The 27703-nt window shown below is 37.5% G+C and overlaps 1 protein-coding gene across 2 annotated transcripts in view; it reads right to left on the bottom strand.

Moving 5' to 3' along the window:
- Window positions 1–1696: 1696 nt before the first annotated feature.
- Window positions 1697–27703, bottom strand: part of ZEB1 (zinc finger E-box binding homeobox 1) — a 121440-nt gene continuing 95433 nt past the window's right edge. For both annotated transcript variants that reach the window (XM_063414785.1, XM_063414778.1), the window contains exons 2-9: window positions 25746–25946; window positions 20543–20605; window positions 18764–18925; window positions 15673–15875; window positions 10513–10618; window positions 7918–9728; window positions 6264–6444; window positions 1697–4182 (exon numbers count right to left, since the gene is read on the bottom strand). In XM_063414785.1, the coding sequence (XP_063270855.1) occupies window positions 3629–4182; window positions 6264–6444; window positions 7918–9728; window positions 10513–10618; window positions 15673–15875; window positions 18764–18925; window positions 20543–20605; window positions 25746–25946 (3281 nt within the window). In that variant the 3' untranslated portion in view covers window positions 1697–3628. The remainder of the gene's footprint in view (window positions 4183–6263; window positions 6445–7917; window positions 9729–10512; window positions 10619–15672; window positions 15876–18763; window positions 18926–20542; window positions 20606–25745; window positions 25947–27703) is intronic.

Genomic DNA, 27703 nt, shown 5'->3' with positions numbered 1-27703 from the left:
CACAGTGGAGTTTCATTAAAACTACACATCTCAGGTTCGCTGCTCTTTCCCAACTTTCATTTATCTCTAAAAAACAGAACCAAAGGTTTTATGCTTTTGCTTTCCCCCCCTCTTTTTTTTCATGTGTGAAACTTACTGTCCTTGAAACTGCTTTGCTATTAATTTAGAGAGAGGTCACAAAATCACAAACCCCACAGGGCCACAGCTGGGCTGCTGCTGCTCCCCTGGGGCTCGGGCTCCGTCACAGCTGCCGAGGCAGCTCCACACACACAGAGCTTCCTCGCTGCTGGAATCTCACTGCTGGGGCTGGGAACAGCACCCACACCCTCTAGGCACCTCTGGCTCCCACATGAGTTTGCTCAACTAAATGAAGACACACCACAGTTTCTGTGTTTTTCAAACAGATAACATGATGTTACAAAGTCACAAACACCAGAGACATCACTAAGCTTAACAGATGCAAAATTCAATGCAGCAACCCATTTTGAAGATAAAAATGTTAATAACATAGTGTAAGTAATGAATATAAATTTTCTCCCCCAAAACAATGACATTTCCTGAGTAAAAGTTGCTTGGACTTTACTTTCTATCCAAGTTACTGGTGTTCTACATTCAGCTGTCAGTTAGATAAGTGGGTTTATTAAGCCTTGGGCTTATTAAAATTCTCTGTTCTAATACTAAAGACAACAAAATTTTCCCATTTCAACAAATGTCTCACTGGGTTTATTACCACAGACATCTTGGGATATGAAGAATATGGAAAATCTTAAAATAGTTTCAAGAAGGTGTGTTTCATTACCTAAAAGAGAGCAGAGACAGTTTTACCTGTGAGAAATTCTGAACCATCTGATTAATTCTGTTATGATAATAACTACAAGGCAATATTGTTAATGCAACATAAATGGTTGGTTTTTTCAAAACTCCTATTTAGCTCAATGGTATTATGAAGGTAGAAGGTTACTTAAAAGTGCAGTATTTGTATACTGTACAGCAAAATGCACAGGAAGTAAAATGATTAATATATGGGAAATACTTTGTATATATTAATGTTGAGATAATAAGATTGAGAAATATGCAAAACTTAAGTATGTGAATATAAAGTAACTTAAATGATGTTCATGAACCCCCCACCCCCATATTAACAACTGAAATCCCATTTTAGGGATCATGAAAGAATAGAACTTTGCTTGAAGAACAGTCTATAAACTTCACTTGAACTGTAAAACATTGTAAACATGCATATATAATAAAATTTTCAAGCTTTTATACTTACATTACTGAAATCAATGTTGGCACTGTATCTTTGGAAAGTTCAAAAGCAATATATACATCAGCCTTTCCACAGACAACTAACTTAGTATTAAGTCCAGAAAACAGTTGTGGACTTATTTCATTTAAAAGCAATCTTACTGAAAAATAGCATTGAACAGTATATTAAATGGGTACACCAAAATAAAAAGACCCAAAAGATCAACCCGCTTCATTTTGAAAACTCAGCTGTTCTCCTGACACTGGTAAATCACTGAACTAATGTAGCAATCCCTGTGCCTGAACAGTTCAAACCCTTCTTTCACTTCCATGCTCCTCATGTACCACTGAAACCCAGGACTGACACCAAAGCAGAGCTGTGTCTCAGTCACTTCTCATAGAAATAATTTAAATGCACTTTCTACATTACCAGAATAATCACAGTAAGTCAGACTTGTTGACGCATTTTATTGTGAGATGGGGAGTCTGGTAAAAAACTAGAAAATGACCATGACGTAACAAGGAACTTAAAAATGAAGTTTCAGATTTGTAACATACATACATGAATACAGGAACAAATTGGCACAAAAATGTTAAACATTGTTCCCAACACTGTTTTATAAGATTATTCTAATTTGGCTTACTAAGGAAATGAGAGTTTTATGGTTAGACTAATCTCTTAATAAAACTGCAGAGCATCATGCTATTAGTCACACAGTGAATTTCAAAATTTAAGAGCTTTATATTAAAAACTGGGTAAAGGTAAAATGAATTGATTGCAATTGTAAAATTAATACATTCCCATTTTAATTCTTCTGTTCTACAGTCCAAGGCAAGTATAAATGTTAACATAACACTGTTAAATCAAATCTCAATGCAAGAGAACCGATTGCATCTCTACTTTAAATCTTATCAACTTTCCAAATTTTCATACTAAAATATATTATTGTATTAATACAAACTACAGTATTATACACTACACTGTGTAATAAATAAAGAAATATAAAAATAAGACACATAAATATAAAAGTTTTCTAAAACTAAAAAGGTACATATGTCAGTAAGAAGGGTATTAATACTGCCAGGTTTGAAGACATACAGTACAAAATGTTGCACAGATCTATAAACTAAAAGAAATAAAATAATACTGATAGGTAAAAATCAGCTAACGTTAATAAATGGGGTCCATAATAACTAACATTTGAAAATACTTATGAGCCAGATAACATGTCATGTATGTGTCTGAAATTAAAGTAAACCAATAAAGCAATAAAGCAGATTAGAAAATTTCCCTTGTAATTATTGTAGAGAAATTCTGCAAGTCAGGTATTAACCCAAAATACCACCAAATAATTAAATAATGAAATATACCAGTGTTCTTACTTCTCTGATGGCTGAGTGTTTTTTCCCCATGAATAGTTTAGAAGTTTGATACAAATCAACAAATGCTAGTTATTGTAGGCCACACATTGGATAAAGGCTGCTTAGAGCCTTTGTAATACTGATAAATGGCACTTACAGCACATAGGTCTTGCATAAGGCCAAAGGAGATACAAAGCTTCATATCATATCCTTCATATTGTTACTACATACTCAAAACACAATTACAAACACTGTTTTTGACAACTTTCCTGTCCTTACCAGTATTAACACTGTTAGTCCCTGCAATCAGAACTCAACGACAATCTTCTCAACTACATTTTTAACCACATGAGTAAGAAACTTCAGTTCTTCTATCATCTTCTTTCTTAAGGCTAACAATACACTTTAAATGATAATATGCTCTACTACAACATCTAATGTCATAAACTGCTACCTTCTAGGTCGAATTTACAAAGGTAGCCAAGCACTGCTTGCAACTGCATTACACGTCTCTGCAAAAGGGAATTTTGTAGTGCAGAAGTTCTCACATTGTAAAACATAAGAGAATACTGAAGCGGATTTAGGAAATGTTTTACCATAAAAAAAAAAAATCATATAAATCTCTTCCAATTGTACAGTTTAAAAATTAATCAACTTAAGAATGAAAATTAATACTGATAAAACAAACAATGCCAGATGCTTGTCTAATAATCAGGTTTCCTACAACCTGTTGAATCTTTGCTTCCAGAGTCACTGTATTTTTCTAATCTGCTTCATGTTATAAACTTGTTCCTAACTTTGAAAACTGTGTGAAAAATTACTAAGTTTGAGGTTCAGGCACACCTGGATTTCTTTTTTTTTTCTTTTCATTTTTTTTATATATATATTTTTTTACACAGTAGTGAGCAGAAATCACAGTATGCAGGCTACTGCGTTTCCATGAAAAGCATGTATAATATAGAAGGAACTTCATTACCAATTTTTTTTTTCCTTTTAGAAAAAACCTAGCTTGTAAGCTTCATTCGTTATTTTCTTCTGACACCTGCCCATTATTTTGTATAACTTCTGGTTCTGCATTGCTTGCTTGATTTACAGCTTCATCGTTCTTGCTACCTTCAGTTTTCCCATCTTCCTCTTCTACTGCTGCTTCTTCCTCTGCATCCCCTACTTCTTGTAGTTCCCTACATTCTTTTTCTTCCTGAAGTCCCTCTATGTCTTTTTCTTCCTCCTCCTCTTCCTCCTTTTCACTGTATTCCTCCTCTTCCCTGGTGAGGCTCTCCCTCTCATCCGAGTCGATCTGTGAGGGGGATGCCCTGACCACCACGTGCTCGCTGCTCAGGATCTCCGGGCCCATCTCCTCGGGCTCGGCGCTGTCGCGCTCCTCTGTCTCCCGTTTGCAGTAGGAGTAGCGATGGTTCATGTGTTGAGAGTAAGACCCCGAGTGTGAGAACCTCTTTCCACACTTGTCACACTGGTAGGGCTTCTCCCCAGAATGCAGTCGCATGTGTTCAATCAAATGGTGTTTGTGTTTAAATGCTTTTGTACAGATTCCACACTCGTGAGGTCTTTTACCTGTAAAATAAAGCACAATCCATTGGGCATCTTGTAGCTGAATTTTTAAAAATGTCCACTGCTGTTTTCATTGTAAAATGCTGTTGGTGGACATATTAGCATCGATTAAACTTTATAGAACAAGTTGTTCTGCTTCATGCATTATCAGCCTGAGTTTCTCTCCTGAGCCCAAAGGATGAAGGTGCAAGGGTACATTGTCACAATCACTACAGTAATTTGCAAGTTTTTTTAGGAAAACTCATCATAGGAGGATAAAGAGATTCTCATATATATCTTTTAGCACACGAAAGTGCAAATATAAATTAGAAAAGACATTCGTGCATAAACTATTTTCAATTGAAACCATTTTAACTTTTCCATATTGATGGCAATTTATAATAAACTGAGCTTTTATGTTGGTTTTTGTTGGTTTACCTGCCATGACACAGGTGAAAGGAAAATCATTCTAAAATGTAGGTTAAATGCTTTATGTACAAATCTTGCTGAATACACATGCATTGACATGAATAAAATCTGTTTCACTCAGGGGGTTTCTGCTGTTTTCCAGCTATTGTCTTGTTTTTAGAGTCTCTTATATTAATGTGTCAAGAGCCTAGCAGTGTTATTTTGATTTTAACATTTAAAGTTGTTACACAAAACAACTTTGCAGTCTTATCTTAGGCATAAAAGATGAAGACAGTAAGACATCAGGTTTTTGGTCACACTACATAGACGACCAGCACATCCACATCATCTCATGCTAAACATGCCACAAGGAGGGTGTTGGTCTCTCTTCCCAAGAAACAAGTGATTAGACAAGAGGAAATGGCCTCAATTGTGTCAGGGGAGGTTTAGATTGGAAATTAGGAAAAACTTCTTCACCAAAAGGGTTGTCCAGCACTGGCACAGGATGCCCAGGGAAGTGTTTGAGGGACCCTCCCTGAAGGTATTTAAAAGACAAGCAGATGAGGCACTTTTGGGACATGGTTTACCAGTGGACTTAGCAGTGCTGGGCTAATGGATGGAGTCAATCATCTCAAAGGCCTTTTCCAACTGAAATGATTCAATGATTTTGAACAGTACATTGAACTTAAAACTGGTAGGGGAAGAACAATTGTGTTAGAAAAAGGAGGAGTTAAAAGAGTCTCAGGACAGAATAGGTATGAGATTAGATATCCTTGATGAATACAGCTTGAGAGACCTCATCAAGACAAACCCCAATTTGTTACGCTTTTAATTTTATATGTGAGATAACATTAAAATGATAATATGCAGAAATATAATTAATATAATAATTCAGCTACTCTGTGAACCAAGAAAATAGAGCAGCATGAGGAAGTAGCCAAATGTTCTAAAAAGTTTATTTTATGGATGTGGGAAAAGAGAAGATAAGAGAGCCAGCAAGAAAGGAATATATAATACAAAACCCAATATATTAGCATCTAACCAATTAAAAAAAAATATTTTAAGACATCACAGAAGAAATAAGAGAGTAAGAGGTATTTAAAGAATCCTAAAGATACCAGAACTGGAGCCAAAAGGAACAGCTATGAGAAATTAAAAATAAAAATCAAAGCCAAAAGGGTGTTCTTTAGTGGTTAGATTCTATGTCTAACAAATAGCTGAAGCTGTTAACTTCAGGTCAGTGTAAATGTGGCTCAATTTGAAAATCCTTCATGCCAGATAGGCATGCTGCTTTTCATGTACAGTATCAAATACATATACAATCCTTTTTTGTACAATTTTTATTTTTACTTTTATTTTTTTTTAATTTATAACCAGACAAGGTAAATTAGAAGTAATATATCCTGAGTTATAGGCTGCAGCTCACAGATGATTATCCACAAGCCAGATGCAAAAACTCCCCTTTTTGTATTTAGGGTTTAGGTCTAACAGATTTAAAGAAAGACAGAAGTGTTGTTCTGTCAAACAAATATACAAAATAGGGGGTTCTAAAGAAAGCTTAGCAAAGGCTAAGTCCCTACAGGCAGTAAGGACTGCTACACTTCCCGACACTGTCTGAGAACTGGATTCCAGTTGAGATTACCAGTTACAGGTTACCAAAGAAACAACAATCGGAAAAGTCTTTTCCTAGTACATACCTGTGTGTTCATACTTATGTCTCAATAATGAGCTGCTCTTCTGGAATATTTTGTCACATAAATCACATGCATACATCCCATTTTCTGTCTTTCTCATTTTTTTCTTTGGGGGTGTTGAATCAGAATCATTTTGATCTTCTACATTGGATATTCCTTCTGAGCTAGTGTCTTGCCTTTCATCCTTCAGAAAAATTACAAAGAAAAGTTAAGTCCAATAAAAGAAGTCACCAACATAAACTGAAGCTGCTACTCTCATTCAATTCCATAAATAGTCAAACAAAATGGTTTAGACTTCCCCAGTAAAAAAAAAAAATCCTTTACTGCATTGTTCTGCTTTGCAGTCCCTGCCACCATCCAGATGCAGAATCCTCACTGGGACTGGCTTTAATCACATCCAAATCTGACTGTTGGCCAGGTCTAAGCTACGCTGGCATGCCTTATTTTAGGGCCCATAAAATAAATGCAATATTACAGACCTGTAAAGCACTTCAGTAAGTGGGAAGAGCAAATTTGCCACCTAACTGCACTTTTCAGCTAATGCTGTTCACCTACCTTTTGTTGCCTCACAGATTTGATGAAGTTAAAAGACTGCTTTTGCTGAAGTTTTCACAAAAAAGCTACTTAAGTTACCATTTGAATTTGCATATTTGCCTACCTTCTTCCTGATGAAACTACCATAAGTACTGCTTAACCCAAAATTTAGGGGACCTCAAATAGTTTCATTAGTAAATGGTTTCAAAAATATAATTGTTGTGTATTTCTAAGCATTTTAAGTGCTAAAGCTTTCTTGTAAAAGCACAGTATTTTCTACTGACATCAGCAGCACCACTCCACACATATTTTATCATATATTATCAAATCTGAATATGAAAGTGTACATGTTAGCCTCAAACTTTTAATATAAGCAGCCTTGTAACCCTCCAAGGCTCCTCAGTCTCTGGCAATACAGAAGCCTGAATAAAATGCTCGACAGCCAATTTCTAAGATTTAAGTAGAAACACTCAGCCACTTTTCTGTTTTGCCCTGTCCTTTCCTCAATGTGCACAGGTGATTCCCAGGAGGACTGACCCTGATTAGATCAATCTGAATGTACCCAGGGAGGAACAAGCCAGGATACAGGAATGGCAGATGAAGATAAATACCTCCCTGACTTTCAACTGAGAATATATCTACATTTTGTTTAAAGTGTCATTGTGGTGTAGGATTAATTCAGCTACTCTGCAAATCAAGGAAGCAGAGCATCATGAAAGCAATAGCCAAAAGTTCCAAAGAGGTTATTTTCTAAATATGGGGAAAGAGGAGATACAGAGCCAGCAAAAGACAGAAGCCATGGTTTTTCTTTTGCTTTTTGATCAGGAGCATTAGTCTTTAAAATAGTGTGCACTGATGTCCTAGAAGATTAAGTATGGAGAATAACTGAGTTGTCCACGCACAACAGTTTCTGTTAGTCTGGACTCAAGCTGTCTGAGCTAACTAGCTTTGCAGAGAGTACATCAGTAATATCTATTACCCATTTACAATCAAGTCAAATAACCTTGATAGCTTGTATTTATATTTTTATTTAATTCACCTTGACAATTTTCTGTTAGTTCAGCACAGGTACAAATTGAAGACATCATACACACATCATGTAGGAATATTGGGACTGAAGTACCTGATTTCCATTGGCTTGGGTCTGTTTTGGTGGTGTCTCATGAACTGCAGGACTAACTGTAGTAGAGTATGTATAAGCCACCTGTGGAATCAAAATGGTTTGCTTATTGGCAGCGAGAGCTCTCAAGCAGGGAACACTGTTCTGGTCAGCAATGGCAACAATTGTAGGTAACTGGGCAGTGACTGTAGGTATAGCAATATTTATGGGATTGGCACTTGGTGGGATTACATTTACAATAGGATCAGAGTCTGTAACACTGTTGTCCTTTTGTGGTTCTTTTTTTGCACAAGTTAAGTTCAAAGGTTCTTCTTGGACAGAATAAACACTGTTCTGGTAAACACTAGTTATGGTAGATCTTTCCAACAGTTCTCCATGTTGCTTTGGTAGTGAAAGGTCAAGAGGTTCTATTTGTGGCTCTTCTTGTACACCCTCTGCTGTGTACGTGTAACCCTGTGAATTTCTTGATGAAGAAAGGTTTAGTGGTGATGCAGATGGCGTGCTACTGTGGGAACCATTCAGAGTTGAAGCCCCTGGTAAAGTCTGAGATTTCGTTGTACTGACAGGATTTTGTGAGTTATTTGTGCTGTCCTGGGGTTCGCTCACATTTGTAGTTGCTGCTTGATCATCGTTGTCTGTGGGACTGCTTGATTTAACTTGTTCAGGAGAAGATGGTCCAGAAGACTGCACAGAAATTTGTCCAGCTTGCATTTTTTCAAACCACTTTTTTACCACATCCAGTGGTAGGTTTACGGAATCTGCTATTTTTGAAAGCTCTTCTGCGCTTGGTTGTGCATTTAATGCATAATATGCTTTTAGGAGCGATAGAAGGTTCTTTAAAGGTGGCTGACCAGGAGATAAGCTGTTCTCCCCGGTTTCTGATGGGACAGGGGACTCGGGTTTCTCAGCTTCTGTTCCACTGGGCTGGGGAAGCTGAGGAGGGCTTTTTGTTTCATAGTGCTTTAATTCTTGAAGTGCATTAAGATCTCCCGGACAGTCATCACAAAGAAGACAAGTGCTATCGTTGGTTTCTCCTTCAAAGTTCTTATCTTTCTCAGACTTCACTGTCAGATCTTCTGGTAATTTCTCATTTTTGCAACTATTTGCAGGAACAGAGTTTTCTTTTTTTAGATTTTGTGGAACAACCTGAAGCTGACTTGGCTGCTCCAAGCTGTAGTTGATGATAATTTTGGTTGTCCCGTCTTGGTCAACCAAAGGAAGACTGATAGCTGAAATGAGGGAATGGCCAGCTTGTTGTATAGATGCATTGTTGATGGTTTCTTGTTCTTTGGATGCAAGATTAGCATGATTGTTTTCCAGTACTTGCCTAATTACATTACCATCCACTGCCACTTTTAATACATTTTGAATGTCACTTAAATTGATGCTTATGGGAGACACCAGACCTACTGTTGGTAGAACAACAGCTTGCACCACACCCTGAGGAGAACTGGTTGCCTGCAACGGGCTACCACCACTAAAAACCCCATTCTGCAAAGGGGTTGAACAATTAATTCCTGAAGCAACCACTATGGGCTTGAATTCATAATCCACAGGTTCAGTTTTAATTTGGTTAAGAGGAAGCTGCTCTTGCAAGGGTTTATTTTCTATCTTTTGTCGTATCTGTGGTCTTGCTGGGCTACCTGGTGATGCAGAAAGGGAAGGGGAGGAGCACTGAGACATCTTGAGCCCTGACCGGGCTCGACCATTCACGGGCATCAAACCAATACACTTCTTACTGCTTATGTGTGAACTGTATGAACCAGAATGGGAAAAACGTTTCTTGCAGTTTGGGCACTCATATGGCTTCTCTCCTAAAGATAGGGAAAAAAAAAAAGAGAAGAAAAAAGGCGTATGCAACAGTATAACCAGGTTACAGTGTAATTTCATCAAACAATAATTACCAGAATAATTACATCATAATGACCTCTCAAAGAGTCTTAGGGAAAAAAAAATCTTATCTAGTGAACTGAACAGTAAGAGCATAGCTCTGAACCAAGGCTCCTTTAATAAGTTTGTGATCCACTAGTAGATATAGGATGGAGCCCATACAACCATGTGTTCCAGTATTTCTCTATTTGACAATTACAGATTTCATTGAACTCCATTAAAGTAATACCATCACTAACTTCTAACTTCTTATATAACATTTCTTTTAACTTTTCTAATAGATTGTCCTAAGTGTACTTTAATATGACTAATCGCAAATGATGACAATTACAGCCACAGGAGGAATACACAGTTCTTATGTCCTGATTATTATCAATTAAAACTCTCTAGTAAGGCTTGTAACACACTGAATGATCTGCAAATATTGAATAAAAAACAGAAAAGTGAAAAGGACCAGAAAGATGTCCCCGTTCCTTCTGCAACAAGTCAAGTTTTCCTTAATTGTAAGAGATTAAGTTGCAACTGTAAACCCTCTTGAGTTTTTCTACATATTCCCTGCACACAGCTGAAGACTTGCAGTATTCCAGAAGGAAAAAAATAAGGAAAACACTACTATTTAAAGCTTAGACTTACAAGACTGCTATGACATTGATTATAAAGAGCAGAAATGGCAACATTAGTACTCAATTCAATGCTAGATTTATTTACCACTGTGGATTCGTAGGTGCTCCTTTAGGTGATGTTTATATTTAAAAGCTTTTCCACATTCAGTGCACTTGAATTTTCGATTACCGCTGGACTGCGTCACATGTCTCTGTAAGAAAGAATCTTAATTATTGTACAGGACAGCATCTTGCAGAAACACCTTGTATTTTCACGTTGCAACACAGAAAATGCAATAGAAACATGAAAACAATCAACCCTAATTGTAAAGAGACTGAAGGTGGTATGGAAAAAGAAACAAATCACAAATCAGATAAAAACTGAGGCACGCATTTCTTCTGAATAAATTTAGTACAGGAAAAAGAAACAAAACAAACTCAAAATACAGTTGCCCCTTCTCCTAAATTCGGTTGAAGTTTACACTGACATTTTAGTAGGAATTTCCAGGCTGAATGCTAATTCTACTTGTGAAAGCAAAATCATCAGGAAAACCCCAAGCCCACTACCCACAGAATATTTCATGCAAGACAGAGAAACAGTAAAGTTTAGAAAAGCCTGTTTAAAAGTTAATTGGTTGACTTGATTTTTCCATTTACATGCTTCCAGGGCTTACTGCTGCCCTTGGATTCCTCTATATAATGACGCCACAGGATTGCTCGAGACACGGTAGCTCAGTGACAATAAAGGCACTGTTGGTCACAATTAATTTGCAAGATAAATGTGAGAAACTAAATCAAAACAAATAAAAATATGGAGGGGTTTCCCAAGTATACAACACCAAACCTCTTCCCTGTTTGCACAGACGCTCTATGATTATTTTTGTTAGATTTTGCATTGTGAGAGCACTTATTGTTAAGCTCCAAATTATTTTAGTCTTTATTGCTATATTAGTTTGAAAAAAGGCAAAAGCTAAGACAGACATATAAATATATGTAGTATATACAGGACACATCTGTAATTTTCCCAAAAACTGTATAAATCTATGAAAGTGTATTTTTAAGGACAAAAATTACATGCACTTTTAAAGTTTAAGCAGCTTAATTACCAAAATAAAACAGAGGAATTAGGAATTTTTCTGTTCAAACAACTTGTTTATTAAAAAACCCCAGAAGCTCCTTTTTAAGTAGAGCTCACTTGGCAAAAAGTTATGCTACCACTATTGGGATGCACTGCAGATTTTTGGTAACCAGGGAGAGCATTTTCCTAAGCTCATGAACAGAGCTGTTCATGGACTCTGGGGACAAAGTGGCTGCCCACCACCACCAGCAGGTGTGGGTCAGCTGCCTCTGATGTGAAAGCATGGGGGGAACTCCTACCCCTGGCTCTGGCCTGCTGTGCTTGGCAGCACTGGGAGCAGATGCTCACCAGGTGCTGAGGCTCTTCCTGAGCACAGACACGACAACTGGGGGCTGAGAACTGTGCTGGGGAAGCAGGGATGGATAAAACACAGGATGATGACCCTGCTGTGAGACATGCCTGCAGATCTGAAGAACCTGCGGCTGTGCAGGTTGCTGCATGAAAAGTCTGAACTCTCTGCTATGAGATATGCTGTCCAAATTATCAACCCTTCCTGTTCTACTCCCTGTTCTCTGTTAACAGAAGACAAATTGAAATAAGATCATCTAAATTACTTCCACATACTCTAATTCAACAGTTCCCCTGGGAGAAGCATTTGGTTAAGCTGCAGATTTTACCTCTCAGCAGCTCCTGCTCACCCTGCTTAGGTGAGGCTGCTCCCTGCCTCTCCCTGGGCTCTGCAGTGAGGTCTCCGCCCCCGATCAGCACCTGACCCTCATTCCTGGCTTTGTCAGCTGGCTTTGCTAGTTCACACGGCTTTTCAGCTCCCTTTAACTAAGTCCCTTGAAGATGATGCTCTAGAAGATTGTGGCTGACTCACTGCATTTCACTTTAATGATCCAACTGCAGTGAGTCTAGAGGGCCGAGTCAGGATTTACTTAAGGCTGCCTAGAATCAGTTACTACCCTTTGACTTGAATTACACAAGCTAACAGATCTAAAGATATATACAGTTACTGCAGCTCCTGGACTACATAATATCAGTGCATGCATTCAATCTGTCAGAAACGTTTCTGCTTCGGTTTTTAAAATCTAATGTTCTATTTCTAAGGCATGGAAGTGGAAGTCCGCACTCCACTTACCAAATTTTTAATGAGTTTTCCTCTTTTCCTGGTCATAGCTGTAAGGTGCTTTAAGCTTTGTGCTATTTAGTGTTTCCAAACCTATTTTGCCTTAGCTTCTTACATTTGTAACTCTCTGCTCAGCTTTCTTGCTGTCTCTCATGATACTGTTTAATAAATCTAGGACTTCTTCAGAATTATTTTGAAGGGTCTTCTTTGAATGTAACTGAGAAATCATAACACTTCTCCAATGTACTACCTGTAATACTTTCACCTTAATTTTTTCAGATTCAAATGGTTTTCCCCATCTCAGCACTGTTAAAACCACATTAGTTTGTGCCTGTGATATGTGATATATTTCTAATACACTGTACATAATTGCTGCTTTCTGCTCATTAAAGAATTAACTGCAACATTCAAAGAATATTCTTCTGCACTCCTTCAAGGACTGAAAGAAGCAACATCAGCATTAAGATCTGTAACTAGCCACTAATACATCCCTGCACCAAATGTTTACTGTGCTTAGGACCTCCTCTCTCACACCAGAGAACAAAACTAATTAATGAGAATCCTCAAAAGTTATTTGGAAGACAGAAATTACAGGTATATCAGGGGTTTTTCACAGATGGTTTGACCACAGTTTCCAAGAACTGCCATTTCTTAGCAGTGTGCACGACACTGTGAAATTTTGAAAGACTACCTACAGGTGCTTCATACATCGATGAGAAAAAATTAAAACAAATCTAAGAAGCACTTTTGCACACTTCAACATCTCTTTTGGTGCTTCACATGTGAAGGCAGATGATACATGCAGCATCACCTCCTACCAACTGTTAGTGGTGTAGGAGCACCCAAGGGTGCTGTGAGGACCACGGCAAGGAGAGAGTGCAGGAGAAGGTGCAGGGTGGCTCTCAGCTCTCTGCAGGAGCAGGAGTTTTGCATATCTTCCCCTGGGGCTCAGAGGGAGGCCCAGTGTGCAGGTACCCCTTCCACTGCCTTCACTAAGCTAGATTTTATCTTTGCTCATTGCTTCTTGTACAGAACAATTCCAAAACTGTCACATGATGGGCATTACCAGCTAACACAGTTACCCGAATAATCTATGGTTAGCTGAACTTCTTTTAGAATAAGACATCAAGTTTTAAACATGCAGCTGTTTAAAATCCACAGCCAGGAGATCTATACTTTATTAAGGACAAAAGTTCATTTTCCTTTACACAAATGATGTAACGATGTATACCCAGCCAATTTTGAAGACATGACAACTTTGCAATAATAACATAAACAAGTAAATATTTTCAATCTGCCAAGTATCTAAACTACTGTAGTTTAAATTCTGGCTATGGCTTGAGAGAAAAGAACACACTTAAATGGGTGTAATACTGAGTTCCAGATACTGCATAGAAACAACATTAATCAAATACAATTGTGCATTCAAAAGTATAAATCCATTAAAATATTTTTGTGGTAATACAGTTTAAGGTCCCCTTTTTAGCAATTCTGAGAATGTTTATGCACTTGGTATTTTTTTGTTTTTTATTAAACTACATGCAAGTATGGGAAAGGCTTCTATGCCCCCTCAACTACTTTATTCTTATGGTTTTAGGCTTGTAACTGAAAAGACTGAAAACAAATGTGGTAGCCCACAAGAAAAGTGTTACATAAATAGCATTCACAGATTTTATAGTTAGAAATATAAGATGTATGCAAGATGAAAGTAACTTTTAAAGTGCAAGTTGAGCCAAAAAGGAAGCGAAACAGAAATTAATTGGTCATGGGATGCATATTTGAGTAAAAAAGAAGTGCCACACCAGAATATGTTGGTGAGGTTATTCCAAAGCTTGTGAGACAATAAAATCTTTGCAGCAGGGTGGCTGATACTTCTGGTACCGGTTTAATTGACCTGTGAATGTGAACACTCAGGCATAAAAATGTATAATAAATTTTTAAGCCTGTTAAATTGTTGGACTTGGTGATACTTTGTGGGATGGAGGTTAACAGCCAATGTGTAAAAAAGCATCTCCTCTACTCTGGTTTCCTTAAGTAAAGCATCTTCCTTTTCTCTGGTTTCCTTAAGTAAGGAAAATCTTCCTTAAAATCTTCCTTTACTCTGGGCTTCAGCCTGTTGGTTTGTTGCTACCAGAAATGGTGGAAGTACTTTAACTTTTACACTCTATTTTGCATTTTTCTGTTATATTTGTCTCCTGGTTCATTTCTGGAGAGTATCAATCTTTCTAGTCTGTCCTCTGAAGGAAACATCTCCAAGCCTCTGTAACTTGGTGGTGAAAAATCTGTATTTTTTTCCCTCTGGATCATTCCTGACTGTTTCAGTTGGTTCCTCAGCCTCAGAGTACCTCTGATAAGGTATGGAAGCATGTGCTGGGGATGGATGATGGGACATTGTGGGGATGAAAAAAGAAAATAAAAAGAGGGGCAGGAAAAGAGAGTCTCAGGATCTTCTGTACTGATCAGATGGTTAGCTCATGGAAGATATTCCAGGGACCCATGCCCTCAGGTCAGCCCATGAACTAGAGGAAACAAGCTCATAACATTTTTAGCCTTTTCTGTTGCTTCATTTAGTACTGAAACACCATATTTTACAAGCTAATTATTTGTATATTGTCTTATACTATGAATTGTAAAAAAACCCCTGTACCTCACAGTACATTTTGCACAGTAAGGGCAAAAATGCTACAGTAAATTGTAAATTATTCAAATAAGACTTATGAAAAAGAAAAGGAAGTGTTTCATTAAAGGCTTGAAATTAGATTTCAGTCATAATTTTAATGCAATGGTAGCCAATGAACAGAAAAAACCAACGAATTACCTATAAATGTAATAAAGCACTTCTGAAAACATCCCTACTGCCCAGATGAATGAAAACAGGAATTGAGATCTCAACCTTTGACAGCTACAGAAAAAGCCTGACTTGAGCAGTAAGCATGATTGTGTGCTCTGGGACCATCAGCACATGATGATGTGCTGTGAGCAGTGTACACATCTCTGCCCACGTAACAAACCACAGCGTTGCTGCAGAGGACAAGGACCCTTCATTCAACACCACTTACTGGATCTCTTCCTGACTTGTGGGATGTCATGTGGCGGTCGAGCTGTGTTCTGTACGCGAACGTGTAACTGCACAAGGAGCAGCTGAAGTTGTCCTCGTTCTTTTCATGGCGGTATTTAATGTGTTCCTTCAGGGAGGTGAAACGCTTGTACCCTCGATCGCAGTACGGGCAGGTGAGCAGCTGGGAAAACGCGTCAGGTGTTCCTACACGGGGGAGACAATGCACCAGGCTTAAACAAGTTCCACACTTACTACCAGCAACAAACAGGCTTCACATTTACACCTATTATTGTAGGAAAACATGCAGCTGCTGGATGCTCCATCAGTTTTACAGAAGGACTAGTGATAATTTAGATTTTTTCCACTGGTATTACACAACCTCCCACACTATGGTATGGTTGCCCCAATGCACCTTGGAAAGAGTCAGCACAATACGCTGATAGGACAAGGGGGCATGGTTTTAAACCAAAAAAGAGTAGATGGAGACTAGATACAAAGAGGAAATTTTTCATGATGAGGGTGGTAAAATACTTCAACAGGTTGCCTAGAGGGGTGGCAGATGTCTCATTCCTGGAAATATTCAAGATCAGCTTTGACAGGGCTCTGAGCAACATGATAAAGTTGAAGATGCCCCAGCTCACTTCAGGGGGGTTGGACCTAGATGACCTTTAAAAGTCCTGTTCAACCCAAACCATTCTATGATTTACAGATACGTGTTAGTAGGACATACTGTCTGCAGGACAGAAAGCAGAGAGATCTAACATGAGGGCATATATATGAGTCTAATGTGATCTATGCAATATATTTTGCTGCCTTTCATAAAGTACTACTATATTAGTACAGGGAGAAGTGAAACAAGATTGAAGCTAATATTAATTTCACAAGTCTATTTCAAGAAGTCACCATTTATGACGTTTTAGCTCCATCCCTTCTTAGCAGCCTATGTCTAGCCCTCCACATGGTAACTCATTCTATCCTTGAAAAATCAATTTTTAAAGGAACAAGAAAAAATTTCTTTATAAATTGATAAAGGTATGTTCAAATAAATGTAGGGCTTGCTCTATTTGATCAAACCATCAAGTTATAGGTGTGATATCCTCCAATGACCGTGCTACTCTTCATTGCTTCAAGACAAACAGGAGGCAAACGCTGCAAGGATGCACCTATGCACTGTGCTGTGCATGAGAAAGGTGGAAAATCTTTACTAATTAACATTTTATGCTCTGACGCACAAGGGGCACATTTGTACATGCTGTCATTTTAAGTTTCAGAACTGTAAGAATTATTAATATTCATAAAATGAACCAGTACTTTAGAAAGTACTTCTGAATTATTTACCTTCATGACCTCTTCCAGCAGCTATCACCACAGATTGATATGTTCTATGAAGCAGCAATTCATTCCTTTTGTGTGGAATTTACTAACTTAATTTTTACTGAATGTGCTACTGATCTTGCAACAGTGAAAAGCAATCACAGCACTTTTCCTCATTACTAAAAATCACCACTTTTTCTGTCATATAGGTTCTTTTACACTTGTTACAGTAACAATCCAAATAACATCTACCCACAGGGATTTTTTGTTGCTCTATCCATTTCTGCTTTTCTTTGTTTAGCTGAGTTGTCCAAAAACAAAGCCATCCCCAGATGTGTAGACCAAGTATACTTCCTTTCAATTCTCTTTTTACCATCTATAATTCAACTCATCTGACATAAAGAATACTCCATTTCAGCACAAATACCACTCAGTGGAAATGTCAGAAGCATGTTAACTTAAATTCTATTTCTGTTGGAGGAAATGGAGAAATGAAAACAGTTTCCCCAAGTCACTAAAACTCTGATTCTGTCACTTCTCTTGTCTACTTGCTCAGTTTGGAAGCATGCATCTTTACCGAATGTCATTATATTTTTGGCATTTTCTGTTCCAAAATGATTAAAACACTAAACACTGTTATTTAGCATTGTGATCTTCACAATACTTCTCAGTGAAGTTACTGGCATAGGTCCAATTTAAATGATTAACACAAATGTGTATTTTTAATGATTACAGGGAAATCATATGGCAAGTCTGTAAAACTAACTTGACAATATGTGCCACTGCAACCACATATTAAAATCTTAAATTAATGAATGCACTTTTTAAAGTAAAATCTGTAATAGCATAAAATCTCTGGAGAAGCAGAACAAAAAGGTTACCTTTACTTCTTTCACTGCTCTCTCTTAGACTCCAGTACAGTACTACAGCTACAGTGACATTTAACTGTACAGTTACATTCATTTCTTAAAACAACTAGAACACAGCTCCTAGCCATTTATGTAAGCTGTTAGTTTTTCTTGAAAAATCATAAATACTCCAATAGTCACAGGCTGTCTGAGCTGAACACTTGAGAAAACCAACCATAGAATGCAAAACCAATCTCAACAGCATTCGTCCTCAAATATTTCATGATGAAGAAATGAACAAAGTGCAACTTCTCATCTCACTCAGAACACTTTAGGCATGAAACTTCCTCAGAGGAAAAAAACCTGTATCTCCTTAAAAATAACAACAGGTCTTTATTTTTTCGCATAAACATCTTTGTATGAACAATGCTTTTTTTCTCTGCTGCTGTCCTTTCAGGCAAAAAAAACCCAAACCCTGTCATAGACTGGCTAACCAATAAACAAAATTCTAATAGATGCATTGGGGAGCTTTGTTTAGAAATATAATAAAGGAAAGAAACATGTTATAACTCTCCTTAAGTTATTCTTATATAAAACTGTACTATTTTCCTATTCTTCTAGTATATTTAATAAAAATTTATTCTGTTCTTTCATATAATGATGTTGAATGGATTTATGAAAGTTTGAACTTTTCAATGACTTGAGGTTATCATTTAGGTACTCATACAACTGAATCCCAGTGCCCATGTCTTGTTTCACAAAATCAAGTGGTAATGTTTTTTGCATGATGATCCTATCCTCTTATAATTATTTAGCTGAGGGATTCTTCCTCTATAGTTACATGTATATGCTGTCTTCTTAAGTCCAGCAGATGTTCTGGGTCAGTGAGCACAACTGGTTTTGTAAGAACTGAACTGGTGACACATTTACCATTTTCATCCTGACCACTGGCTTCTGGCGTGCCTTGTCTCTGGTCCTCCTCAGGTGCTTCAGGGTAGATAACAGCTGTATCTTCTTGTTGAAGGAACTCTTCAACATTAGGGTCATGGTTTTGCTCATTTTCTGCATCAGAATCACATTCATCTTCTTTTACTAAGAGTAAAAAACAATGCATAAAATACAAAATTAAGTTTAAAAAGAATGCAAATGAGATTTAGTCATTCACATTGCCAAATCTCCCTCTAGATAAGGATTTAAAAACTATTTACACATACTAGTGTAGGTCAATCCCTTTAAGATGCCAGATTACGCCATGTTTTAAAAGATCTGGTAGCATAAAGATATTTAAAAACTTGACTAAACACAGTTTGCTTCTTTAACTCAGTGTATTTTTATCATTTCAGATTTAGCTGTTCTTCTCAATTTTGCTAAAAATCTTAAATGCAACATTAATTATGATTTAGGCCTTGTAGTTAGAAGGCCAGTTTACCACCTTGGCTCCTGTGTTTGCATTTGTTGCTTTCAAGACACAGTTTTTAATGTTATAAAAAAACTGTTCATTAGCACAAACTCAGAAGATATCTAAACTCAGTAACAAGCTGGTCACATAAATCAAGTAAACTTGAACTCTGACTGGCTTGTTCCCTGGTTTTGGAAATGGCTACCAAAAAGGCTTCAGATCTAGTAAACAGCTGTCAACATTTTCCTGTTAAAAACTTAAGAGAAAAACCCAATGAAAAACTGTATTGTAAAATTAGCAGATAATAAATTAAATATTTTACTTAATGCTTGTACAATAAATATTTGATCCCAAGTATTTGGCTAAATACATTGTTCACAGAGTTTATTTTTACCATGGCGGAACATTCTGTGAAAGCTCTGCCTGCAGCACCCTAAATCATGACAGATGTTCTCCACTATTAATGTGAGGTATATTTTTAATAGGAAAGAGAAGTTTTATGATTCATCTCTCACTGTGAAGTCACATACTCAATTTAAAATTTGACACAATCTTTTTATGACATGAGGCAGTCTCTCATATGCAGACTGTAATGCAATGAATAATGCAGCTCTCCATACTTACATGGAGCAAACTGGCTTTACAGGAACTGAAAAGAATGTGTAAAACTACAGTTTAAAACTTACCAATGTTCAGATGTGGGTTTACTTTTAAATCAGACTTACTCTGATATTATCTACCTATCTAGCAAGGGCATTAAATAAACCCCCAGAAAGTTTTAAAAAGTTGGATGGGATATATATTAATCTTCTGTCAAGCAAAGAAATGGGAAAAATACCAAACCACCTGTTTTTGTTTGAGTCTGAAACTGAAGTACACATTTAATTTTGCCTTCTGTGTAATCAGTACAAACAGAGGAGTCTGTAAGAAAATACAGCATTAGCTTAAGTCTATTATTGTGTATTTCTTCACAATTTAAAACACTACCTGTTGACACCTACATGTAAGTTCATTGCTATTCCTTGTTTAGCCCTTTGGAGACGCAGGGCTGCTGGAGCTGTGTGCTCAGTCCTTGGGAGGGAGGGCTGCTCTGTCACTGGTCACCTACACCCCTGGACCCTGGACACCAAATGATGCCCAGACTTTTTTCCTCAGCTAAAACAGTTTACAGTTTAAGACCTCTAGCATGGAAAGGCAAAGCATTTTTATAAACAGTGGTGGGAGAAATCCAAAGATTTCAGAATGATACTCACCTAACCAAAATTCAATAGTACTTTATGATTAAGGGACTCAGAGTAACAAAGAAATACCTGTACATCCAATTTCGTTTGTCTGAGCTTCAGGCCCCAGGATCTCCTTTCTTTCTTTTCCAGCTGAAATAGCACATTTCACAAAAAGAATGAATATTTAAAGAAAATCCCACAAAACAACAAGAAAAGTCACATGCACACCAACAACTTAATATACTTGAGTTATTTCTTCAGCAGTGCCTTCCATTTCTGTATTGTTTAGAAGAAGTGCATTTAAACACAGTGTTCTTTTAAAAAATATGGATGGCACATTATTTCAGCAGTGTGTGATCAGTTGAACCACAAAGATATTTCATACTTAAGGAAACCAAACCTTAAAAGGAAGCAATACTAAACACGCATTATGTGAAGAGAGGTGAAGACATGGTCACTGTATTTCACCAGCAAATAGGGTCAGCTACTTAAAGGATTCATCTACAAATGCAGCTACCTGATACACTGGAATATTATTTCCAGAAATCCAAGCATCATAAAACAAATCCAGTTATGCTATTTTGTCCAATTAGTGGTTTTCAGAAATGATTGATAATTTGTTCGTAATGTCTGCAAACAGCAACCTAATGTGTTCTCTTTCTGGCAAATCATCTGGAAACCACTTAAAGCTGTGATTGCTTAAACAAAAAATGGATTTTAAACACGTGCTCCCCCTTCGAACAACTATCAATTCCAAGACTCAGTATGAGTCTGCAGAACCAATGCTGCAGAGCCAACCTGCTGCCCCAGCTCTGCCAGCTCTGCTGAGCTGCAGCCTTCAAGGATGCAGCATGGAAGTTTTAACTCCCTACAGGTTGTTGGTTCAAATCAATAAATGGCCAAGTTGTTCTTCATTTCGGTTCCTTGGTTAGCACGGACTGGGAAGCTCCCCCAGGAAAAGCCACTGCTGACATTTCCATCCATACCTGGCTTATGGCAGAACTACAGAGGAAAGCTATGTTGCTTGGTTTGCTCTTGATCAGTACTGTGCTATGCTAATAGATGTGAAACTAAACTTTATTTCACAGTTTCATTATGGAAACCTTGCGTGGTTCAGACCCACACTCTAGAAAAAGCCTTCTAGGTGATGCAGAAGGTTAGAGCACACAGTTGCTCTGACATGAAATGGCAACTGTTATACCTCTATTTCCCTTACTTCACTCTACTTCAGTGGAGGAAAAAAATCCTTTAGGTTGGCAAGTCAAAAGCCCAGAACATTCCAGCTTTTTAGTTACAGGAGAAGCAAATTTCTCCTTTATGTGGAAGATGATAAATCCTAGGAGAACTTTTAACTTCTCAAATAGTACCAGTTCCTCAAAGGAAAAGCTTCTTAATTCTGCCTACTTTGACCAAAACCCATGGACCCAAAGTATCTGCAAACAGTGACAATTTAAACACATTTCTTGCTTTAAACAAGAAATGTGTTTAAAAGGAAACTGCAACTCTTAAATCTTACCTTAATTTCAACTGACATCTAAAAAAGCCCTCAAAAAACCCGGACCAACTCAAACAGCCTGTATTATACTGGTCAGTTCTGGATTGTGAACTAATTACATTTTTGGCTCATGGTACCAGACTTGGTCCAGAGTCTGTAAGATGGATGAGTGGATGCAATGCAAATTTAAACACAAAATTTAATTTCTTAAAATCAAACATGATACAAACCCACTGCTTTTTTTTAAGGAGGGTTTTTGATGGTTGTGATTTTTCTCCATTATGAAATAAGATCTACATGAGGGGGGAATATCAGTAAGTTATTACTTTGGAAATTTAAATTACAGTGTCTCCAGTAAATTCCACTGGCTTCAGTACAAATAAAAGTTATGCTTCCCAAGGGAATGTCAAGGATTTATGGAATTATAGATTAATCTAGTGGAGTTAAACCCCTTCTCAATTCTAGTAATTCTAACTCTGTTTGGTACTGTCTCTTCCTAAAAGCTACAAGTAGAGCATAAGACAGGGAGAAACCCTTTTCCACAGGGAAATGCTGTAGAAATAATTAATAATTGGAAAAATATAAAGCAGATATACATCTTTGTACATATATATACATCTTTTGTATGGTCCACAAAGAAAGGCAACGTTGCTCAGAAGCCCAGTTATCACACAGCTGGGAAGCAACAGAATGGGATGTCATGATGGAGAAACAGATCTTAAGACACTGTTCCACTAAGCAGAAGTCACAGTTCTGAGTTCCAGAGGAAATTCAAGCTATCTGCTAAATGACAGCTTAAATAGAGGTCTCCACAAATAGCATCTAGGTCATGAATATCCATCCTGATATTACAGCTGGACATACCAGATAGCTGTAAAACAGGTTCTTGGACTTCTACATCTCATCACTGTTTATGAGCTGCTGCTTACAGACACAGTGTGGCTTCCCAGGGTTAAATGCTGATGATTTTCAGATGACAGGGAACAGTGTTAACTAGCAGCAAACATGCCTGACAACTACTGACATTGGCTGACAGTACAGATCTCTGCATGGCTAAGATAACTAATCAAATTGAAAACACTAGCAAAGTGAAAATTTTGGCTGTAGGCAGAAGGACAAACTTCACTGAAATTTCCACTGCAGTCTTTACTTGCAGAGAAGGGAATAAATTCCAAAGCCCACCAAGAGAGTTTCTAATTTCAGTTTTTCAGAGCTAATTCTCTGATACTCACGTAGCAAGCACTATTTACAGCTTGCAGTATTGACTGGTTGGTTGCTTTTTGATCAAAGAGATGTCACACAACCCACCAAATGTCAGAACACACTTTTGAACATATAGGCTCAACCTAAAATTTGATGACCTAAAGAATTTTTGAATTCCAGAAAGAGCTTAAAATAAAACATAACTTCCTTCAATTTTGAAGGTTATTTCAAAGTCTGGATTTTTTTTTTTTTTCAAATTTTCAAAGATATCTTAGCTCCATCCCAAGGTCTCCAGGTTTGCTAAATACTTACAGTACATAATAATGCTTTTTAAAGAGCATTAATAAAGTAAGTTTAACTCCTGCCTTTTTTTTTTTTTTTAATTTAATTGTAGCATAGGTTTTACTTCTAACTAAAGCAAAGAAAAATCATATTAGGGAATCATTGCACACATGAATGCTGGCACACTGTCAGCAACTTGTACAGGATACACATGGTTCACTTTTTTAAACCCATAGGACTGTTTCAGTTAAACCTCTCGAGAAACACACCTTATATTTAAAACACCTGTTCCTAGGGTCTTTCAGAAATTCAGTTAGAATGACTGGAAACGGAAGGAAACGAATCTGATAAAGAAATGTTATGTGTGTTGTTTCTATTCTTGGCAATTCATGAACAGAATAAATATGCAAAAAACTCATTCTGTCAAGTTCAGCTAAACCCAGAACTACTGAGCAGTACTTTACTGATGAAACACAACTTACTAAAACTGCTGTAGAGTATATTTTTCTAAAGGTAATCACCAGTCTTGAAGATGGTTGCACACCATCTAACCCAGTACATTTCCCTGTATGTGAGAGATCATGTATTCAGTACCTCTCTCTTCATATTTCTGACATGCAACCAAGACTGATGATGTGATTTTCAGCCCATAACTTTCCTTCTAGGAAAGCTATCAAAAGAGTAAACAGTATTCTACCCTAGCAAATCAAAGCTCCATAAAACCTAATGTAGTCTTCACTTTTCTCATATAGTCATTGCCAAAAATTTAAACTATTTATTTAAAAACCCTCATTATCAAATTAAAAAACCCTTCTAGACTGCTGCAAAAGAGGCTTCAGAATATATAACTTTTTACAGAGGAAATTTGTGGTTGTTGAGCAAGCATGTATGGCAATTGATTAATCATCTGGCTACCAATGAAATTCTGTCCTCATTAGCCAACTCCAAAGCAGAGAAGCATTGCCTACATTGCAAATCTACAACCACAGTAGAATTGAAAATTAAAAGAATTTAGAATTAAGCGAACAAGTTTTTAAAGGTTAAAAATGGTACATTTGACATAAGGAGTCAAAAAAGGTGTCATCACATGTCTAGGGCCCTGAAAACCCCCAGGAAGCTGCTGAGATGCCGTGTGATGGTTACATCTCCAGAAAACATCCAGTCCAAGAGGTCTTGATCCCAAATGTGTGGGAGTCAGTGCTCTTCTTCCTTCCCCTTTCAGGTTTCCTACACCTATGCTTGAAGGGTTCAAGCCTATACAGAATTGCAATTTCTGATAGACACAGCCTGCAGGAAAACCAGGATACTACAAGAAAATGAAGAAAATTACCTACCTAATAATTTAGCTCCAAAATACTCATTTCCCAGCACAGCATACCTTGGCAATAGCAGCTATATAAAAACAGGCTGAGCTGATGCTATTCTCTGAACTCCCAGCTGCTCTCTCTCAGCTGGACTGCAGTTAGGGACCATATGACTGCTTTCTGTTTATTTAGATGTGAAGTCATGCACTGTGTATTAAACCACCAGTGTTAATAGGTGGATGCTAGGAATTGTTGCTAGAGTTCAGATACAAACAGGGATATGCTGGAAGGCGTTCTGTATGTTTCAGGGCATTAAGACCAAATTCCACAATAAATTCCACTAATTTATGCATTTATCCCAATTTGGCTCAAAAGTAAGCACACTGTGTGATATTATGAAACTCAGTATCTGATTCCACAGTAAAAAAAGGCCCATTTCCTGTCTGCTTAAAATTTTCAGCTTCTAAACCTGATGCGTAATATGTGCCACATTTATCTCCTTCCAGTGTTTTCAAAATAAGGATTCATTATGACTTACATGGCCAGTTCTAAAACTAATCACCTAAAAATTATTTTTTCTGCCTGTGTTTTACAAGGAAAAAGAGAGAAATTAACACCTGATTTTTTTCATGTTTTTTGTTTACTGCTTACTCCCCAAGCTGAGCCAATCCTGAAGTTTACAAGGAGCTCTGGCAGAGACCTGCCAGGCAAAGACTTGAAAAAACCAAGACCCAGTAACTAGTCTCTGATCAGCCTTTGGAGTGCTGCATCTACAGACTGGAAGATCCTGCTAAACAATGCCAATGGAATCACCCCACCTCTGAATCTGCTTCAAATAATAAATGAAGAACAGGAAGTAGGGTATAATAAATATGTTATAAAACCTCTTTTTTGATTGTGAATATTACATGTTATTTCAGTAATAAAGGTACCAAAAAAAGTTCTATTGACTCTTCATTTCAGAAACCTTTCTTTTACAGAGTATCATCAGTAGAAATGCACATACCTTCATCTTCCCAGCAACTGTTTGTGCTCCCTTCTCTTTCACTGTTTTCTGGTAATACTATATGGTCTGTTGGCAAGTCATCTTCTGGCACACTGGCATCACAGTCTGCTGCATCCGTTACACTTTCCTCTTCCACTATATGCAATTTATCTTCGTCATCTGAATCTGAGTTTGCTTCTACCACATTGTTGTAATTGGTGACTGTGGAGAGACAAAAACAGAATACTGATCAATATACTCTTAACTGATGGCATGGAGGTGCAAAGCTTTCAGTACTCTGGCCAGGTGGTCTACATGGGCCATTATTATTGCTTCTTGCCCCATGGGGATGGCACTGCCTGGTGGGCAACTTGGCTGTAATGCTGGCACACAAGGAGCACCTGACAGCTCCTGGGCTCCCACCACCTCCCACTGTGCACACCCACCATAAAGCTGCACAAGAGAAGGCAACTCCAGAGTTGGAGCCACAGTGGAGCAAGAGAATTCCAACTGGACCCCTCCAATGTGGATGCCAGCATTGCTGCATGTCTCATTTATGATTATTATGGCACTGAAGGCCCCGTGGCCCCAGGCAGAGCACCCTTCAGAGAAGGCAGCCCAGCTGCTCTCAGGTGTCACGGAGCCAGCCCCTTCCTGCAGGCACACACTGTGTGCTCCCAGCCCAGCTCCCCACTGCCTCCTCCCGTAACCAACACCATCCCATGCTCCAGCTGAGGGAATCACAGAGAAACAAGCGGGAACAATAATGAGACTGAATTCAGAATGGCTTAAGTGCTCCTGATCCAAGCTAAAATGTTCTTGTAGTTACACCCAATAAAGACTCAGCAGGATGAATGTGAAAGGAAAAATCACAGAGATCACTTAGACAGGGAATCTCATGTAACATTTGCTCAGTTATCCTGAAAAGGTAATAACTCCACTTTCTTAGCCTGAAGAACATCTTGCATGAGTCTTTGGACAAAGGATTACATCACAATATATATGTTTCTGTCATATGGGAGCAGATTATTATTAAAATAGATTTCATTTGTAAGCATAAAAGATCATTTACGGCCATTTCAACTTAAAAAGTAAGGAACTGTAAGTAAAGGGTATTAAGAAAAAAACACTTTCACAATCTGTTTAAATGTCTTGTTACTCACACAGAAGTTAAACTATGAAACAGAACTACATGAGTATAATTTCTTCACTGCCAAGTTTGAACTTCTTACTAAAATGCTTCAAAAGACAGTCTAAGAAAGGGCATAAATTTATAGATGGATAAACCAACAACACATGGCTGCAGCACTGCTTCAGTGGTTATCAGAATTATACCTGGGAGGCACATAATCATGGTACTTTATGATACCTGCATCCTGTCACTGTTAGTTCACAAGAAACCAGACTGATTCTTTCATGTGAAATACTGCCTATTAAGGTAGATAAATAGCAGACCAGACACCTGCTCTTCTGAAGTTAGCTCTTTTTTTTTAAAGTAGATATTTCAGTCATTTAAAAATGCATGTAACCAGGAAAAGTGAGTAAAATTATGAACAGATAGGCTACTATCTCATTTCCTTCCAATTCAGGAGAAAAATGTCTCATTTAAAACATGCATGAGAATGACAAAAGAGCCTTTTGAATTTAAAACAATCATTCAATGTTTCTATATTTTACATAGAGCTATTTGAAAAACGTAGTAACTCCCCACTACTCATGGTATTGACATCTTCTAAAACAGCAAATTTAGGCAAGCTGCCTAAAAACTAGTATCTGATCCATTTCAATTGATAAATTGATATTCACTTAATATCCTGTAACTGATTTTGCAAAGTAAAATAGCTATTGTAATTGATGCTATAATACTGTGTGATATAGAAGATATACAAATATAAAAGATGTATTCCCTCACCAAAGCAGAAGAGATTTATGAATTCATTCTCCTGAGAAATGGTAAATGCAACTTTTAAAAAGTGTGA

This window comes from Prinia subflava, chromosome 1 (genome assembly GCF_021018805.1).
Source record: "Prinia subflava isolate CZ2003 ecotype Zambia chromosome 1, Cam_Psub_1.2, whole genome shotgun sequence".
NCBI classification, from domain to species: domain Eukaryota; kingdom Metazoa; phylum Chordata; class Aves; order Passeriformes; family Cisticolidae; genus Prinia; species Prinia subflava.
This window is presented reverse-complemented; position numbering and strand designations above follow the sequence as displayed.